Source organism: Salmo salar, chromosome ssa14, assembly GCF_905237065.1.
Source record: "Salmo salar chromosome ssa14, Ssal_v3.1, whole genome shotgun sequence".
Taxonomy (NCBI): Eukaryota; Metazoa; Chordata; class Actinopteri; order Salmoniformes; family Salmonidae; genus Salmo; species Salmo salar.
The window spans coordinates 19807047-19825949 of record NC_059455.1 but is presented as its reverse complement, the minus strand read 5'-3'; the positions used below and the strand labels follow the sequence as shown (position 1 = coordinate 19825949).

General features: G+C 46.1%; 1 protein-coding gene across 23 annotated transcripts in view; it reads right to left on the bottom strand.

Annotated features, from left to right (window-relative positions):
* LOC106568825 (disco-interacting protein 2 homolog C) overlaps positions 1–18903 on the bottom strand; it is a 254879-nt gene that overhangs the window by 106816 nt on the left and 129160 nt on the right. For 2 of the 23 annotated variants that reach the window (XM_045694048.1, XM_045694050.1), the window contains exon 1: positions 6911–7180. The exons of 16 other annotated variants lie outside the window; for them this stretch is intronic. In XM_045694048.1, coding sequence (XP_045550004.1) covers positions 6911–6917 — 7 coding nt within the window. In that variant the 5' untranslated portion in view covers positions 6918–7180. Of the gene's footprint in view, positions 1–1704; positions 1814–2888; positions 3093–3156; positions 3544–6910; positions 7181–18903 lie in introns of those variants that run through there. 5 more of the 23 variants (XM_045694051.1, XM_045694054.1, XM_045694053.1 and 2 more) reach the window with 3 other exon arrangements.

Below are 18903 nucleotides of genomic sequence, written 5' to 3'. Positions count from 1 at the left end.
AGAGCTCGGACGCTAGTCACAAGATCTGGCTTCTTTAACCACGGACATATTAGCTGTCTGTAGCTCTCAGAGCAGGGGAAGCAGATGTGACTGACTGTGTGTGTGTGTGTGTTGGCAGGCAAATCCACTTTGATTGAACTCAATGACCGGAGTGGATAAGGAATGAGCAGCAACAGGCTCAACCAACCACAGTAGAGCATTGATGACACTGATGGACACAACATTCATGACAGCATGTGGCTGAACAACATGGACATTGTAACACTTCAGGCATTGAAGATGCAGAGCATACAGTTTCAACTGGAAGGCTTACATTAAGAGGTGTATAAAGGCAACTTTAAACTCATAGTAAAAGCAGTACTGTCCATTAAAGTGCAGTAATACCCAGGTCTGTTCAAGAAAACAGCAATACATAAAAAGAACAGGACTGTCAATAATACACTACATGTACAAATATATGTGCTTGTCGAACATCTCATTCCAAAATCATGCGAATTAATAGGCAGTTGGTCCTCCCCTTTGCTGCTATAACAGCCTCCACCCTTCTGGGAAGGCTTTCCACTAGATGTTGGAACATTGCTGCGGGGACTTGCTTCCATTCAGCCACAAGAGTATTAGTGAGGTCGGGCACTGATGTTGGGCGATTAGGCCTGGCTCGCAATGGGCGTTCCAATTCATCCGAAAAAGTGTTCGATGGGGTTGAAGTCAGGGCTCTATGCAGGCCAGTCAAGTTCTTCCACACCGATCTCGACAAACCATTTCTGTATGGACCTCGCTTTGTGCACGGGGGCATTGTCATGCTGAAACAGAAAGGGCCTTCCCCAAACTGTTGCCACAAAATTGGAAGCACAGAATCGTCTAGAATGTCATCGTATGCTGTAGCATTAACATTTCCCTTCACTGGAACTTAGGGGCCTAGCCCAAACCATGAAAAACAGCCCCAGACCATTATTCCTCCTCCACCAAACTTTACAGTTGACATTATGCATTCAGACAGGTAGCGTTCTCCTGGCATCCACCAAACCCAGATTCATCTGTCAGACTGCCAGATGAGGCGTGATTCATCACTCTAGAGAACACGTTTCCACTGCTCAAAAGTCCAATGGCGGCAAGCTTTACACCACTCCAGCTGACGCTTGGCATTGTGCATGGTGATCTTATGCTTGTGTGCGGCTGCTCGGCCAAGGAAACCCATTTCATGAAACTCCTAATGAACAATGTGGCTGAAATAGCCGAATCCACTAACTTGAAGGGTTGTCCACATACTTTTTGCCATGTAGTGTTGACCAGGCTTTTGGAATCCCTTAAACAGTCATCATGTATTCTATATTTTGAAACAGAGAGGACAGAGGGGGTTAAGGCCGATGGGGGAGGGAGTCAGCGGTGTGAGGAAGCAGAGGGGGAGGCAGGGCACATGGTACTAATTAGCATCTCCAGTAGGAGTGCTCCCACCCCAGTGAGACTGGACGCAGCAGCGCAGCAGGGACTGGTAAACATATGAATATTTAACCAAACTACCATAGTCTCTATACCAGCCCAGTCTGGTTGAACAGAAGGCTGTCTGGAAGGAGGCCTGACCTTGTCTCAGGCATACAGAGCGGACGGACACACACGTGAAGTCTGCACCAATGCGTGGCACGCCAAAGATACCATGACTGAATAACATAGGTTACAGCACAACCCACTGTGAAGCTTTACACACACCAAGCATCTTCTTGGCACGATGCACTGATAGTCGGGGAAACGATCCAAGCCAAACTGAAATTCATTTGAGAGTCAACTTCTCTAGATCTGGATTAGAGATTTCCTGATGAGCTCGTGCTGCATCAAGCTGTAACCCAGAAGAACAGACACAGAAAGAGAGAGATGAGAGAGAGAGACAGAAAGAGTGAGAGCGGAGATGACGCTGGCGTCTGTCTGACTGTATGGTATGCAACCTGTTTGATGGCTTTAGCACATTTACCCAGCCAGCTTTGGGGCGAAGTTCTGTTTAAGACCCAGTGAGAGAGCTCATCCTCAAACTGCCTCTCTAATGGCACACGAATCCCTTCGTAGTGCACTACATTTGACCAGGGCCCATAGGGAATAGTGCCCCATTTGGGAAACAGCCTCAGTCGTGTCCTTCAGAGCAGGAGAGGAGACCGCAGGAGACAACGAACGACGAGGCTCTTTAACATTGAGGGTGACTCATCATGACGTCCCTCCCACAGTGCTGCTGCTACAGCTGTTTATGAGAACCCATCTGCGAGACAGAAACAAGAGGTAGGTTTCCACAGACGGGGCTGACAGCAGCCACTCTTAACTTAGACCTAGCCCAAGCCACTGATCACAAGCCACTGATCACAAGCCACTGAGAACCACATAATAAAGAGGTCCCTTGTTGACTGAAAGACAATGCCACATAGATGGTGACTTGACATACACCACACAAAGTGGTCCCCTGTCCCTAGAAAGTCAGAATGTTGACAGAAAGACAATGCCATAGATGGTGACTTAACATATAGGTAGTGTCCCAAATTACACCCTATATAGGGTTCTGGCCAGAAGTAGGGCACAAAGGGAATAGGACGCCTTGTGGAATGCTCCCTTACAGTTAAAGACATTTGAAGAGCTTTGAGCACTGATGAGTCAATACATTAAGAATGAATACCAGAGGCAACCCTAGATAATTACTGTATAAACCCTTTATGCAGATGGTTTTAATCACGTCTTACTTCTGGAAAGAACACTTGTGGAAATAATTAGCACCAAGTTCAAGTGCAACAGAGCTTAACACTAAAATATGCATGCAGTCTTCACTATTCTGTATAGTACAGTGATTTATGCCTGATGCTTTCTATAGCTACTCAGTAAGCTGCTTCGTGCTATGAATAATTTAAGATACATACTGTACTAGACTCCATCCATCCAATGCTCAGTCCTTATATTTCCTTTCAGAGACTCCTTCCCTTTCAGAATTTCCTTTGGTTTCTAAAACACTGTGCACCAAAGAGGCCATACAAGAGCGCAATCATTACAGTCCTTGTAGGCTAGCATCCTCACAGTCAATTGCAGGGTGTAGCCCAGTAGCCACCATACTCACAGTGCTAGTTTTGGCACTAACACATGAAATGATTACTGCACAGGAAAATGGTGAGTTGGACAAAGAAGTCCTACCTGCTTTTCAGTGCTGACAAAGGTTGTAACCCATACCGCTAGACAGACACACCCATTATCACTCTGCTTTCTTTGCCCAGGTTTTCGACATTTAAAGCTCAGTTTTCCTTTTCATAGATTGTCCCCAGGAACTCAGTTGTCTGTGCTGCTGCTGCAGGAGGCTTTGTGCCAGCATATGAAAGAGAAAGGAGAACCACACAACACAACAGTGTAGAAAACAATAAGAGTCTTTGACCATAGAATAGGAAGGGAAAGGAGGAGGTGGAGGAAGAGTAGAGGGACAGGAGGAGGAGGAGATGAGGAGGAGGAGTAGAAATGGGAGGAATGGTATGCTCGATCCTAGTCCTCTCCCAGGAATGTTTACGAAACGCTACCATAGCTGCCCAGGGTCGTCTGAAAGTAAAGACTGGACTGACATGACGGGTAAAACTCACTCACTCTCTCCCGCCTTCACCCAGCCCCCCCCCCGGAGAATGTTCCTCCCTCTCCCTTCCTCTGCATCACAATGTTTATCTCTGCTGGATGTAATGGGGGAAACAATCAAATCAGCACCGTTTCCTTTTTAGGCGATGCCTGCTGCCTGAGCCTCACTAACGGACCCTTCCCTTCCCTGTGGCTCCCCGGCCAACCCAGGCTTATATGGTCATCACAGCCAGGGCCCACTTTACAGACAGGCTACTGTACACTACATACTGCAGGCGGACAGTACAGATGCTTACTGTACAATAAACCAGGTCCCTTGGTGTCCCCCAAATGGCACCCTATTCCCTATACAGTGCACTACTTTTGACCAGAGCCCTTTGGGCCCCAGTCAAAAGTAGTCCACTATACAGAGAATAAGGAGCCATTTGGGGCACAGATCCAGTGTGGATCTTTAAGGTTCATGTCCCAAGGTTCAGCTATCAATGAAAAATAAAAAAAAAAGTGCTGAGATGTTACTGGTCAGCGGATACCAAATCTGTCTAACTCATTATAGTTAGTGAATGGGAACTCAGGAGGCACTTAGACTCAAAGCCTTGAGCATCTAAAGTTTGTCTGTAAATCAGAGCAGAAATCTACAAAGGCAAGCTGACTGACTTCAGACAGAGGTGCAGCTGGAGTTCAAATGAAATAGTATTTTTCACATGCACCGAATACAACAGGGGTAGACCTTACTGTGACACGCTTACTTACGAGCCCCTAACAGTTTTAAAAAGTACGAAAAATTTGCTAAATGAACTGAAGGAAAAATATTAACAGAAAACAAGGCTAAATACAATGGGTACCGGTACCTAGTTAATGAGCGGGGGGTACAGGTTAGTTGAGAATACTGTATGTACATATTTACACAGTTGAAGTGGGAAGTTAACATGCACTTAGGTTGGAGTCATTAAAACGAGTTTTACAACCCCGCCACACATTTCTTGTTAATAACAAACTATAGTTTTGGCAAGTCGGTTAGGACAACTACTTTGTGCATGACAAGTACCGTAATTTCCGGACTATTAAGCGCACCTGAATATAAGCCGCACCCACTGAATTAAAAAATATATTATTTTGAACATAAATAAGTCTAAGCCGCAGGTGCCTACCAGTACATTGAAACAAATGAACTTTACACAGGCTTTAACGAAACACGGCTTGTAACAAAAAATAAAACATTTGCAGTAAGCTTTAGTTGTCTTTTTGCACTGAGTCAATTCCTCACGCTGCTGTTTCCAACGTCTTATCATCGACTCAATAAGACCAAGCTCCCGTGCAGCAGCTCTATTTCCTTTTCCAACAGCCAGATCAATCGCATTCAACTTGAAAGCTGCATCATATGCATTTCTCCATGTCTTTGCCATGATGAGGGTGACAAAATGACTACCGTAATCAGAATGATGGGAAGTTTGAGAGCGCTCGATTTAATCTAAACAGTAAACAAAAAAGTTGTTTGATCTTAACCCGTTCGGCAATTTCATCGGTCTAATGAAAGCTTCATGCCGCCAAAAAACTGAGCACGTCACAGAATGTGTTTTTTAAAAAAAAAATTAAATTGAAAGCGGGAAAAATCCATATATTAGCCGCGTCATTGTTTAAGCCGCGAGGTTCAAAGCCTGGGAAAAAAGTTGCGGCTTATAGTCTGGAATTTACGGTAATTTTCCAACAATTGTTTCCAGATTTCACAGTATCACAATTCCAGTGGGTCAGTAGTTTACATACACTAAGTTTAAACAGCTTGGAAAATTCCAGAAAATTACGTCATGGCTTTAGAAGATTCTGATGGGCTAATTGACATCATTTGAGTCAATTGCAGGTGCACCTGTGGATGTATTTCAAGGCCTACCGTCAAACTCAGTGCCTCTTTGCTTGACATCATGGTAAAATCAAAAGAAATCTAGCCAAAAATTGTGGACCTCCACAAGTCTGGTTCAGCCTTGGGAGCAATTTCCAAACACCTGAAGGTACCACGTTCATCTGTACAAACAATAGTACGCAAGTATAAACACCATGGGACCACGCAGCCGTCATTACGCTTAGGAAGGAGACGCGTTCTGTCTCCTAGAGATGAACATACTTTGGTGCAAAAAGTGCAAATCAATCCCAGAACAGCAGCAAAGGACCTTGTGAAGATGCTGGAGTAAACAGATACAAAAGTATCTATATCCACAGTAAAACGAGTCCTATATCGACAACCTTAAAGGCCGCTTAGCAAGGAAGAAGCCACTGCTCCAAAACTGCCATAAAAAAGCCAGACTACGGTTTGCAACAGCACATGGGGGCAAAGATCGTACTTTTTGGAGAAATGTCCTCTGGTCTGAAATTATGTGGATATATTAAAGAAACATCAAGACGTCAGGAAGTTGTTTAAACACTTTTTTGGTTACTGCATGATTTCATGTGTTATTTCATAGTTGACGTCATTATTATTCTACAATGTAGAAATTGGTCAAAGTAAAGAAACACCCTGGAATGAGTAGGTGTTCTAAAACTTTTGACTGGTACTGTATGTATGTTATGTACTGCTCTAGGGATATAATTATTGTTTGGAAAACCTTATTTACTATGTAGTATTCACTCTTTATTCGATGCGCACTGCAAAGAGCACTGCAGAGAACACTGGAAGAAGAATTATCACTGAATTATCACAGTGACTTATTGTAATGTTTGTTTATATATCAACTGGCGATTTGACACAAATAAATATTCATTCGTTAATTTTATGTAGGGGTAAAGTGACTATGCATAGCTAAGAGAGTGGCAGCAGTGTATGTGAAGAGTGTGAAGGAATGTGTGTGTGTGTGTGTGTGTTGGAGTGTCAGTGTAGTATGTGTGAGTGTGTGGTTAGAGACTAGTGGGTGTACGTTGAGCCTTTGCAAGAGAGTCAAAGCAAAAAATAGCAATAACTAAGAATAAAATAAGGGGGGGGGTCAATGCAAATAGTCTGGTTAGCCCCTCACAGGTGGCCAGGGCCCCAGAGTCCCATCAAAGACCATGGTCCACCGTGCACACATTCAGACTGTATATACCCAAAACACACGCGCTTCAAATTCCAGCTATCTAGCTATGAACTAAACAGGGACAAATTCCAGGCTAAGCCATCAACAGGAGAAAAGCCAGTTCAAGAATGCCTGTTATGCTGCAATATTGTGTGAATAAACACATCAAAAGATGCAGAGGACTACAAGTACCATGCTAATGGAGGCGTTAGCTCTCACTGTTATAGAATCAAAAGATGTAAACGGTGCTTCTACAGGCACCTGTTAATATCTACAATACACATTGTACTCACCCAGCATATCCAGTCCCAAGAAATGGGACACAGGTGTTGTGGTGTAAAAGCTGTTGATATTAGGACAAACTACCTACGTCTACAGAGCACCACAGTGTCCTGTAAAGCAGAGCTGTGTCTCTCTATTCCCTCCTGAAGCACACAGCCAAAACCACAGAGACAATGGAAATACTCATCTAGAGCTCAGGCAGGTAATGCAGGAAAACAACCCCCTTATTTGCATTACACAAACCATGTAGGCATTTCACAGGAACAAAGGTAACCGTATCCTGACATCCTCTGCCGCCTTTGTAACCAGTCACATTACACTCATTCTCTTTTGAGCCATGCGATTGGTTGTCAATTAGCTTTTTTGCTTTCCCATACAAACCACTTTTTCCTGAGGGGCGGTCAATCCAATCAGTGAAGAGTCAGTCTGCACCCCTCCAAAACCTTTCCAGTTGGAACATTCCAACCTGCCTGCCCAAACATGCTATACCGGCGACATCACCGCCGACATCAGCAAAAACAAACAAATTGGCGTTTGTTGGCACCTAGGCACCACGGGGACAGAGATCCTCTAGCTTGCTCCTGGGGAGACCTGGGGAAATGAGGACATGGAGGGGCACTGCTGGAGCTTTCTGGTGGCTCGGCTCAACAACAATAAAAAGAACAACAGTAGGGCCGGGACGACAGCAGTGCCACAATATTTTTTACATGGCAAAAATTGTCCCTTAAAAATCTGCTGTATGTAAAATATTGTGTGCTATAGCTTGGAACATAAATAAATGTGACTCTGGATGACAACATAACGGGGAACGTTTATGTTTTGTTGCCATAGCACTACACAGCTGATTCAAATAGTCAAAGCTTGATGATGAGTTGGTTATTTCAATCAGCTGTGTAGTGCTAGGGCAAAAACCAAAACGTGTACCTGGGGGGGAACCTCGCTAAATTATATGGAACCTTACTAAATAACAACAACAGTTGTTGCCTACTGGAACATCAGCCTATCTTCTATAACGGTAGAAAGGAGGAGGGCAGCTCTAGATTTCACTGTCTGCTGTCAAACTATAATGATTCATAGCATCCTCTTTAGAAGGCTTTCTGCAACAACCGTTAAGATGGAGGAATTCCTAGCGACGTTGAGCTTGTTAGTACATTGACATACTGTGCTATTTGATATAATAACACAGATTTCCTGACAAATTTCCCAGGCTCTAAACAGGGCTGAGACTGCATCCCAAATGGCACCCTATTCCATTTATAGTTCACTACGTATGACCAGGATCCAAAGGGAATAGAGCCATCTGGTACGTTCCTTGAGTGTTCATGGTTTTTTTTTCAGGACATTGTTGAGATGCAATGGGCTTTGGTAATGGTGGTAGTGGTGGTAATGGTGGTAGTGGTGGTAGTGGTGGGCTTTGGTAGTGGTGGTAGTGGTGGGAGGGGAGGGCTTTGGTAGTGGTGGTAGTGGTGGGAGGGGAGGGCTTTGGTAGTGGTGGTAATGGTGGTAGTGGTGGGCTTTGGTAGTGGTGGTAGTGGTGGTAGTGGAGGGCTTTGGTAGTGGTGGTAATGGTGGTAGTGGTGGGAGGGGAGGGCTTTGGTAGTGGTGGTAGTGGTGGGAGGGGAGGGCTTTGGTAGTGGTGGGAGGGGAGGGGAGGGCTTTGGTAGTGGTGGTAGTGGTGGTAGTGGAGGGCTTTGGTAGTGGTGGTAGTGGTGGGAGGGGAGGGCTTTGGTAGTGGTGGTAGTGGTGGGAGGGGAGGGGAGGGCTTTGGTAGTGGTGGTAGTGGTGGTAGTGGAGGGCTTTGGTAGTGGTGGTAGTGGTGGGAGGGGAGGGCTTTGGTAGTGGTGGTAGTGGTGGGAGGGAGGGCTTTGGTAGTGGTGGTAGTGGTGGGAGGGGAGGGCTTTGGTAGTGGTGGTAGTGGTGGTAGTGGAGGGCTTTGGTATTGGTGGGAGGAGAGGGCTTTGGTATTGGTGGGAGGGGAGGGCTTTGGTATTGGTGGGAGGGGAGGGCTTTGGTATTGGTGGGAGGGGAGGGCTTTGGTATTGGTGGGAGGGGAGGGCTTTGGTATTGGTGGGAGGAGAGGGCTTTGGTATTGGTGGGAGGGGAGGGCTTTGATATTGGTGGGAGGGCTTTGGTATTGGTGGGAGGGGAGGGCTTTGGTAGTGGTGGGAGGGGAGGGCTTTGGTATTGGTGGGAGGGCTTTGGTATTGGTGGGAGGGGAGGGCTTTGGTAGTGGTGGGAGGGGAGGGCTTTGGTATTGGTGGGAGGAGAGGGCTTTGGTATTGGTGGGAGGGGAGGGCTTTGGTATTGGTGGGAGGGGAGGGCTTTGATATTGGTGGGAGGGCTTTGGTATTGGTGGGAGGGGAGGGCTTTGGTATTGGTGGGAGGGGAGGGCTTTGATATTGGTGGGAGGGGAGGGCTTTGATATTGGTGGGAGGGGAGGGCTTTGATATTGGTGGGAGGGGAGGGCTTTGATATTGGTGGGAGGGGAGGGCTTTGATATTGGTGGGAGGGGAGGGCTTTGGTATTGGTGGTGGTGGTGGGAGGGACCAACATACCGAGAGTAATTCTTTCCATTATTAAAGTCCAGCAAGAGCCAGAGAACACAAGGAGTCCATTTTCAGATCGGACCACACTTCACTAACTACATTTACAATCCAGAGGCCAGGAAACTCCCATGGGGAAAACAGTATGATGTCAGCAGACTATATGCCAAGAAATTACGTGAAATAGGTAAATTCCCCCCCAGATATAAAGATGCCATCTGTCACCTAACTGGAGAATATAAAGTAAGAAAAGATACACGAGGACAGGTTTCTACTCTAAAGATTCATCCATTTCACATGTTTTTAATCTAGCCGGACAAAGTTGACTAGACTATTTCTTTCTAGATCATTTTCAAGTAATGAATATCTAGTTGAAAATGTAGAAGAACAACACAATCAGTTATGGTTAATCCACAATGTTATGGTTAATCCACAATGCTATTGTTAATCCACAATGTTATTGTGGCATCATAGTAAAGATTAAAAGCTTATTTTCTGGAGGGAATCTGTTCCTGTTTACATTGAGATGAAAATTTTGTGACCACTCATATAGAGGCACCCTGTTGGTGGCGGTGGCAGTCTCAGTCTGGGGCTGATGGCTCAACCAGAACTCAGCCACAGCAAACTCACAGCAAACTCAGCGGTTTCATCGCTTGTCATTAGTGGTTCTGTTCAGTTAGTCAGTCAGTCAATGCTGCAGTGCTGAGTTCTAAGAAAACAGCTGGAGTCCCCTTAAAGGTTTTCCATCAACATGACAGCTGCCTGTTAATAGACACACCAGACCTCATTATAACCTGGGCCATATTCATTAGGGCACACCATTGCAAAACGTTTTGCAACAGAAAACAAAACTAAGCTTTTCTTATTGGACAAGTCCAGGTAGTCCCTACCTGTTTCAGTCCATTTTCTCCCCCTAATGAATACTACCCCAGTGAATTAGATCATGTGTGTCTGAAGCTGAAAAGCAGAATGGTCATTGAATTTCCTTTATAGTTGATGGAGTAGAGAGTTTAGTAATGTTGAGATAGACAGGCAGGTCAGTCAGGGCTGGCCATAGGCTGTGTCCCAAATGGCACCCTATACCCTACATCAGGGGTACTCAACTCTTACCCTACGAGGTCCATAGTCTGCAGGTTTTCTGTTCTACCTGATAATTAATTGCACCCATCTGGTGTCCCAGGTCTAAATCAGTCCCTGATTAGAGGGTAACAATTAAAACATGCAGTAGAACTGGCTTCACGGTCCAGAGTTGAGTTTGAAGGTCCCTACATAGTGCACTACTTTGGACCAGAGCCCTAGTCAAAAGTAGTGCACTATGTAGGGAATAGGGTGCCATTTGGGACGCAGCTATAGTTTAGTGAGGCAGGAGGTCGGGTAAGGTACGTAAGTGAGTGAACACTACTTCGCTACTCAATCATCTGTGTGACTGTCTGACTGTGTTAAACTGCAGTAGAGGTCAGGAGAGGAGAAACTCAAGACACAGCTGCACTGTAAACACCTCGGTTAGGGGGGCAAGACATTCTGACTGACACCACTGTGTGTGTTATGAGAAAGAGTGCACACACACACACACACACACACACACACACACACACACACACACACACACACACACACACACACACACACACACACACACACGAGAGCTCTAGTAACAGATCGGCAGTGTTGCCAATATGACCTCTGTGCCAAGGCTTTGCCAGGGCCACCTACCAGCTGACGACTCACACACACGCACACAGATCACGTCACCAACTGCCAAGGAGTTACAGTGGAACTATCCAGAATGACCATAGCGCTGGTCCAACATGGACCAGGAGGGAACATTCCAATAAGGCTGTTGAGGTCCTGCTGTGGCTTTGTACTCACATCTAACACAAACACACTTTACAGCTTCAGTAAGGTTGGGCGGGGTGCCACTCACACACAGAGAAATATTTACCATAAGGGTGAAACAGCCCCCTCTGACAGTTGAACCCACAGACACACAAAGAGTTTTGTCTTTCACCTGGAGCCTTCTCCCTTTATCTGTTTCATGTATTGAGCCTCAACGGTGACAAACTAAACAGCCTGAATCCTATTGTTCTGCAGACTGTTATACTGTGTGTGTGTGTGTGTGTGTGTGTGTGTGTGTGTGTGTGTGTGTGTGTGTGTGTGTGTGTGTGTGTGTGTCAAGTCAAAATCAGAGAGCCTTTCATCCACCACTACTGCCGTCTGAGGGCACTATGCTGTGTCCCAAATAGCACCCTAGTCCCTGAGCCGTGTCTGAAATGTGTCTTGCCTACAACTTTAAAAAAAAATGTAATACATTTTTATATTTAACTAGGCAAGTCAGTTAAGAACAAATTCTTATTTACAATGACGGCCTACAGGGGCAGAACGACACCTTGTCAGCTCGGTGAATCAATCTAGCAACCTTTCAGTTACTGGCCCAACGCTCTAATCACGAGGCTACCTTACACCTACCTGATACCTACCTGCCACCTACATACCACCTACCTGCCACCTACCTTCCACCTACCTGCCACCTACATACTGCCTACCTGCCACCTACATACTGCCTACCTGCCGCCTACCTGCCGCCTACCTGCCACCTACCTGTCACCTACCTGCCACCTACCTGCACCTACCTGCCTGCTACCTACCTGCAACCTACCTGCACCTACCTGCCACCTACCTGCCACCTACCTGCTACCTACCTGCCACCTACCTGCCACCTACCTGCCACCTACATGCCACCTACCTGCCACCTACCTGCCACCTACCTGCCACCTACCTGCCACCTACCCTTCACCTACCTGCCACCTACCTACCACCTACCTGTACCTACCTGCTATCCTACCTGTCACCTACCTGCACATACCTTCCACCTACCTGCCACCTACCTGCTACCTACCTTCTACCTACCTGTCACCTACCTGCTACCTACCTGCCACCTACCCTCCCCTACCTGCACCTACCTGCCACCTACCTACCTGCCACCTACCTGCACCTACCTGCCACCTATCTGCTACCTACCTGCCACCTACCTGCACCCACCTACCTGTCACCTACCTGTCACCCTACCTGCCACCTACCTACCTGCCACCTACCTGCCACCTACCTACCTGCCACCTACCTGCCACCTTCCTGCCGACTTACTAAAATGTCAATGTGTACTAAAAGTATGACATACTATTCAGAATGTACTGTTTAGTAAAAACGTAAAAAGTAAGCAACAAATATCAACGTACTACTCCTCCATACTGAGAAAGAGTAATCTAACGGGCCTTGTTCCCTCCATACTGAGAAAGAGTAATCTAACGGGCCTTGTTCCCTCCATACTGAGAAAGAGTAATCTAACGGGCCTTGTTCCCTCCATACTGAGAAAGAGTAATCTAACGGGCCTTGTTCCCTTCATACTGAGAAAGAGTAATCTAACGGGCCTTGTTCCCTCCATACTGAGAAAGAGTAATCTAACAGGCCTTGTTCCCTCCATACTGAGAAAGAGTAATCTAACGGGCCTTGTTCCCTCCATACTGAGAAAGAGTAATCTAACGGGCCTTGTTCCCTCCATACTGAGAAAGAGTAATCTAACGGACCTTGTTCCCTTCATACTGAGAAAGAGTAATCTAACGGGCCTTGTTCCCTCCATACTGAGAAAGAGTAATCTAACGGGCCTTGTTCCCTTCATACTGAGAAAGAGTAATCTAACGGGCCCTGTTCCCTCCATACTGAGAAAGAGTAATCTAACGGGCCTTGTTCCCTCCATACTGAGAAAGAGTAATCTAACGGGCCTTGTTCCCTCCATACTGAGAAAGAGTAATCTAACGGGCCCTGTTCCCTTCATACTGAGAAAGAGTAATCTAACGGGCCTTGTTCCCTCCATACTGAGAAAGAGTAATCTAACGGGCCTTGTTCCCTCCATACTGAGAAAGAGTAATCTAACGGGCCTTGTTCCCTCCATACTGAGAAAGAGTAATCTAACGGGCCCTGTTCCCTCCATACTGAGAAAGAGTAATCTAACGGGCCTTGTTCCCTCCATACTGAGAAAGAGTAATCTAACGGGCCTTGTTCCCTCCATACGGAGAAAGAGTAATCTAACGGGCCTTGTTCCCTCCATACTGAGAAAGAGTAATCTAACGGGCCTTGTTCCCTCCATACTGAGAAAGAGTAAACTAACGGGCCTTGTTCCCTCCATACTGAGAAAGAGTAATCTAACGGGCCTTGTTCCCTTCATACTGAGAAAGAGTAATCTAACGGGCCTTGTTCCCTCCATACTGAGAAAGAGTAATCTAACGGGCCTTGTTCCCTCCATACTGAGAAAGAGTAATCTAACGGGCCTTGTTCCCTCCATACTGAGAAAGAGTAATCTAACGGGCCTTGTTCCCTCCATACTGAGAAAGAGTAATCTAACGGGCCTTGTTCCCTTCATACTGAGAAAGAGTAATCTAACGGGCCTTGTTCCCTCCATACTGAGAAAGAGTAATCTAACGGGCCTTGTTCCCTCCATACTGAGAAAGAGTAATCTAACGGGCCTTGTTCCCTCCATACTGAGAAAGAGTAATCTAACGGGCCTTGTTCCCTCCATACTGAGAAAGAGTAATCTAACGGGCCTTGTTCCCTCCATACTGAGAAAGAGTAATCTAACGGGCCTTGTTCCCTCCATACTGAGAAAGAGTAATCTAACGGGCCTTGTTCCCTCCATACTGAGAAAGAGTAATCTAACGGGCCTTGTTCCCTCCATACTGAGAAAGAGTAATCTAACGGGCCCTGTTCCCTCCATACGGAGAAAGAGTAATCTAACGGGCCTTGTTCCCTCCATACTGAGAAAGAGTAATCTAACGGGCCTTGTTCCCTCCATACTGAGAAAGAGTAATCTAACGGGCCTTGTTCCCTCCATACTGAGAAAGAGTAATCTAACGGGCCTTGTTCCCTCCATACTGAGAAAGAGTAATCTAACGGGCCTTGTTCCCTCCATACTGAGAAAGAGTAATCTAACGGGCCTTGTTCCCTCCATACGGAGAAAGAGTAATCTAACAGGCCTTGTTCCCTCCATACTGAGAAAGAGTAATCTAACGGGCCTTGTTCCCTCCATACTGAGAAAGAGTAATCTAACGGGCCCTGTTCCCTCCATACTGAGAAAGAGTAATCTAACGGGCCTTGTTCCCTCCATACTGAGAAAGAGTAATCTAACGGGCCTTGTTCCCTCCATACTGAGAAAGAGTAAACTAACGGGCCTTGTTCCCTCCATACTGAGAAAGAGTAATCTAACGGGCCTTGTTCCCTCCATACTGAGAAAGAGTAATCTAACGGGCCTTGTTCCCTCCATAATGAGAAAGAGTAAACTAACGGGCCTTGTTCCCTTCATTGTTCATTTTTGCAGAACTATCTGATTATCAGCTGTTGTCAAATACACTTGGGTGAAATGTCGATTCTCTTTCTCAATAGCATGCAGCAAATTCTACTTGATGAAGACTAAATTACTATGACATCCTGGCATTTAAAGCACTATTTTCCAAACTTCCTAAACTATCAAACTTCCTATTTTCGCACACCCAAAAAGACTACTATTTAGAACACAAGTATGGGTATTTGGACATGGCCCAAGGTTAAAAGCAGTGTACTACAAAAGGAATAGGTTGCCATTTGGGGACGAACCCAGGTCTCCTGTCCTGTCACAGGCCGTAAACCTTCATTGAGCCGGAGCGTAGTGATCTGGAGTTAGTGCTATCAGGAGAGAAGACAGGACAGACAGGACAGACAGGACGCTGCCAACTGCGGCACACAACTGTGAAGAGCACAGCCATTGTCAATGTCTCAAATGACACCCCTAATCCCTATGAAGTGCGCTACATTCGACCAGGGCCCATAGGGTGCACTATATAGGTAAAAGTGTGTTATTTGGGATGCAGTCATTGTCAGTACTGGGAGGTTAGCCTACACACAGGAAGTACAGATGAGTGGACAGTGTTATACAGTCAGTAACCCTGTCCCCACGTTCAAGTGCTGCCACATGGAGAGAGAGCTGGCTGATGGACGAGGTTATAGGCCTACAGTAAATGACTGCCAACCGCGTAACATGACTTCTCCCTGGCATTTTGTGGCACTGGACTGTGATCGGTTAGGGAAAATCAAAATACCAACTACCACCAACCAACATTCTGTTTTTTGAGAGGAGTGATGGGCTATCGTAAGAACAGAGGGCTTTTCTGAGGCTCTCCAAACAAAAGCTACTTTAGTGAATCTAAATCAAAATACAAAACTACCACCAATCACAGTCCAGTGGTGGTGGGCTATATCATGGTGGTGAGCTATATCGTGGTGGTGAGTTATATCGTGGTGGTGGGCTATATCATGGTGGTGAGTTATATCATGGTGGTGGGCTATATCGTGGTGGTGAGTTATATCATGGTGGTGGGCTATATCGTGGTGGTGAGTTATATCATGGTGGTGGGCTATATCGTGGTGGTGAGTTATATCATGGTGGTGGGCTATATCGTGGTGGTGAGTTATATCATGGTGGTGGGCTATATCGTGGTGGTGAGTTATATCATGGTGGTGGGCTATATCGTGGTGGTGAGTTATATCATGGTGGTGAGCTATATCGTGGTGGTGAGTTATATCGTGGTGGTGGGCTATATCGTGGTGGTTTGTTATATCATGGTGGTGGGCTATATCGTGGTGGTGGGCTATATCATGGTTGGGCTATATCGTGGTGGTGAGTTACATCGTGGTGGTGAGCTATATCATGGTGGTGAGCTATATCGTGGCGGTGAGTTATATCATGGTGGTGGGCTATATCGTGGTGGTGAGTTATATCATGGTGGTGGGCTATATCGTGGTGGTGAGTTATATCATGGTGGTGGGCTATATCGTGGTGGTGAGTTATATCATGGTGGTGGGCTATATCGTGGTGGTGAGTTATATCATGGTGGTGAGCTATATCGTGGTGGTGAGTTATATCGTGGTGGTGGGCTATATCGTGGTGGTGAGTTATATCATGGTGGTGGGCTATATCGTGGTGGTGAGTTATATCATGGTGGTGGGCTATATCGTGGTGGTGAGTTATATCATGGTGGTGGGCTATATCGTGGTGGTGAGTTATATCATGGTGGTGGGCTATATCGTGGTGGTGAGTTATATCATGGTGGTGGGCTATATCGTGGTGGTGAGTTATATCATGGTGGTGGGCTATATCGTGGTGGTGAGTTATATCATGGTGGTGGGCTATATCGTGGCGGTGAGTTATATCATGGTGGTGAGTAATATCATGGCGGTGAGTTATATCATGGTGGTGGGCTATATCGTGGTGGTGAGTTATATCGTGGTGGTGAGCTATATCATGGTGGTGAGTTATATCGTGGCGGTGAGTTATATCATGGTGGTGGGCTATATCGTGGTGGTGAGTTATATCATGGTGGTGGGCTATATCGTGGTGGTGAGTTATATCGTGGTGGTGGGCTATATCGTGGTGGTGAGTTATATCATGGTGGTGGGCTATATCGTGGTGGTGAGTTATATCATGGTGGTGGGCTATATCGTGGTGGTGAGTTATATCATGGTGGTGGGCTATATCGTGGCGGTGAGTTATATCGTGGCGGTGAGTTATATCGTGGCGGTGAGTTATATCGTGGCGGTGAGTTATATCGTGGCGGTGAGTTATATCGTGGCGGTGGGCTATATCGTGGTGGTGGGCTATATCGTGGCGGTGAGTTATATCGTGGCGGTGAGTTATATCGTGGCGGTGAGTTATATCGTGGCGGTGAGTTATATCGTGGTGGTGGGCTATATCGTGGTGGTGGGCTATATCGTGGCGGTGAGTTATATCGTGGCGGTGAGTTATATCGTGGCGGTGAGTTATATCGTGGCGGTGAGTTATATCGTGGCGGTGAGTTATATCGTGGTGGTGGGCTATATCGTGGTGGTGGGCTATATCGTGGCGGTGAGTTATATCGTGGCGGTGAGTTATATCGTGGCGGTGAGTTATATCGTGGCGGTGAGTTATATCGTGGTGGTGGGCTATATCGTGGTGGTGGGCTATATCGTGGCGGTGAGTTATATCGTGGCGGTGAGTTATATCGTGGCGGTGAGTTATATCGTGGCGGTGAGTTATATCGTGGCGGTGAGTTATATCATGGTGGTGGGCTATATCGTGGTGGTGGGCTATATCGTGGCGGTGAGTTATATCGTGGCGGTGAGTTATATCGTGGTGGTGGGCTATATCGTGGTGGTGAGTTATATCGTGGTGGTGAGTTATATCGTGGTGGTGAGTTATATCGTGGTGGTGAGTTATATCGTGGTGGTGAGTTATATCGTGGTGGTGAGCTATATCGTGGTGGTGAGCTATTTCGTGGTGGTGGGCTATATCGTGGTGGTGAGCTATATCGTGGTGGTGAGTTATAACGTGGTGGTGGGCTATATCGTGGTGGTGAGTTATATCGTGGTGGTGAGCTATATCGTGGTGGTGAGTTATATCGTGGTGGTGAGCTATATCGTGGTGGTGAGTTATATCGTGGTGGTGAGCTATATCGTGAGAATAGTGCTTTTCAGACTGAGGCTATGAACGAAAGCTACTTTAGTGATAACTAAAATGTGTGGTAATACCCTAAAGACCATTGGGTTTAACCATGGGAGTGCCTTATCAAACAGACTCCAAGCTCAAAACCAGACATAATAGGCTACAGTGATACATAGCAACACAGCGAACTGAATCCTTCAACTCTCTGGAGTTCCTCTCCAGAGGTGGGTTAGACTGGAGTTGGACTATGCCTACTTTTCAGCTGTTTGAGTATATGGCACAGGATGAAAGAGCACCTGGCTTATCTAGTGAGACAGCACTATATCTGCTAAACAACTAGGACTTCATGATGCATGATACCTTCCTACCAATGCCACCAAATAATAAAAAGAGGATAAATAAATAGAAACAATTGTATGGTGGAAATTTGATTGAACAGTCCGAAACTAGTATACCTGCCAACAAATAACAATTGGTTTATTTTCCAGCTCATTGATTTCATTTCATGGCTGAAGAAGTGGCTGTCTAGCTAATGAAGATGTCTAGCATTGCGTAAAACCTTCTCGCCAGGATTTACTAAATCAGCCAACCAGTGGCTAATTCCCTCTGCTTATGCTGCTCCGTAATATTTTTCTAGCCGACCGCGCTAGCTCCACACACAGAGAATCAGAGATCCATCCCAAACGGCACCCTATTGTAGTGCACTACTTTTGACCAGACGCCTATGGTCCCTGGTCAAAAGTAGTGCACTACGTAGGGAATAGGGTGCGATTTGGGACGCTACCAGAGAAAAGCCTTGGTTGGTAATCCTGTCAGTAAAACAGTGTGGCATTAGTTATTTAGACTCTCTAGTCCTCTACTACTTTATATAACATCTGTCTGTCCATGTCCAGAATGTCCCCATCTATACATAGAGAGAAGAGAAGAGCAAAGCAGCTTTTTCCTCCTTGTGGGAAATAAA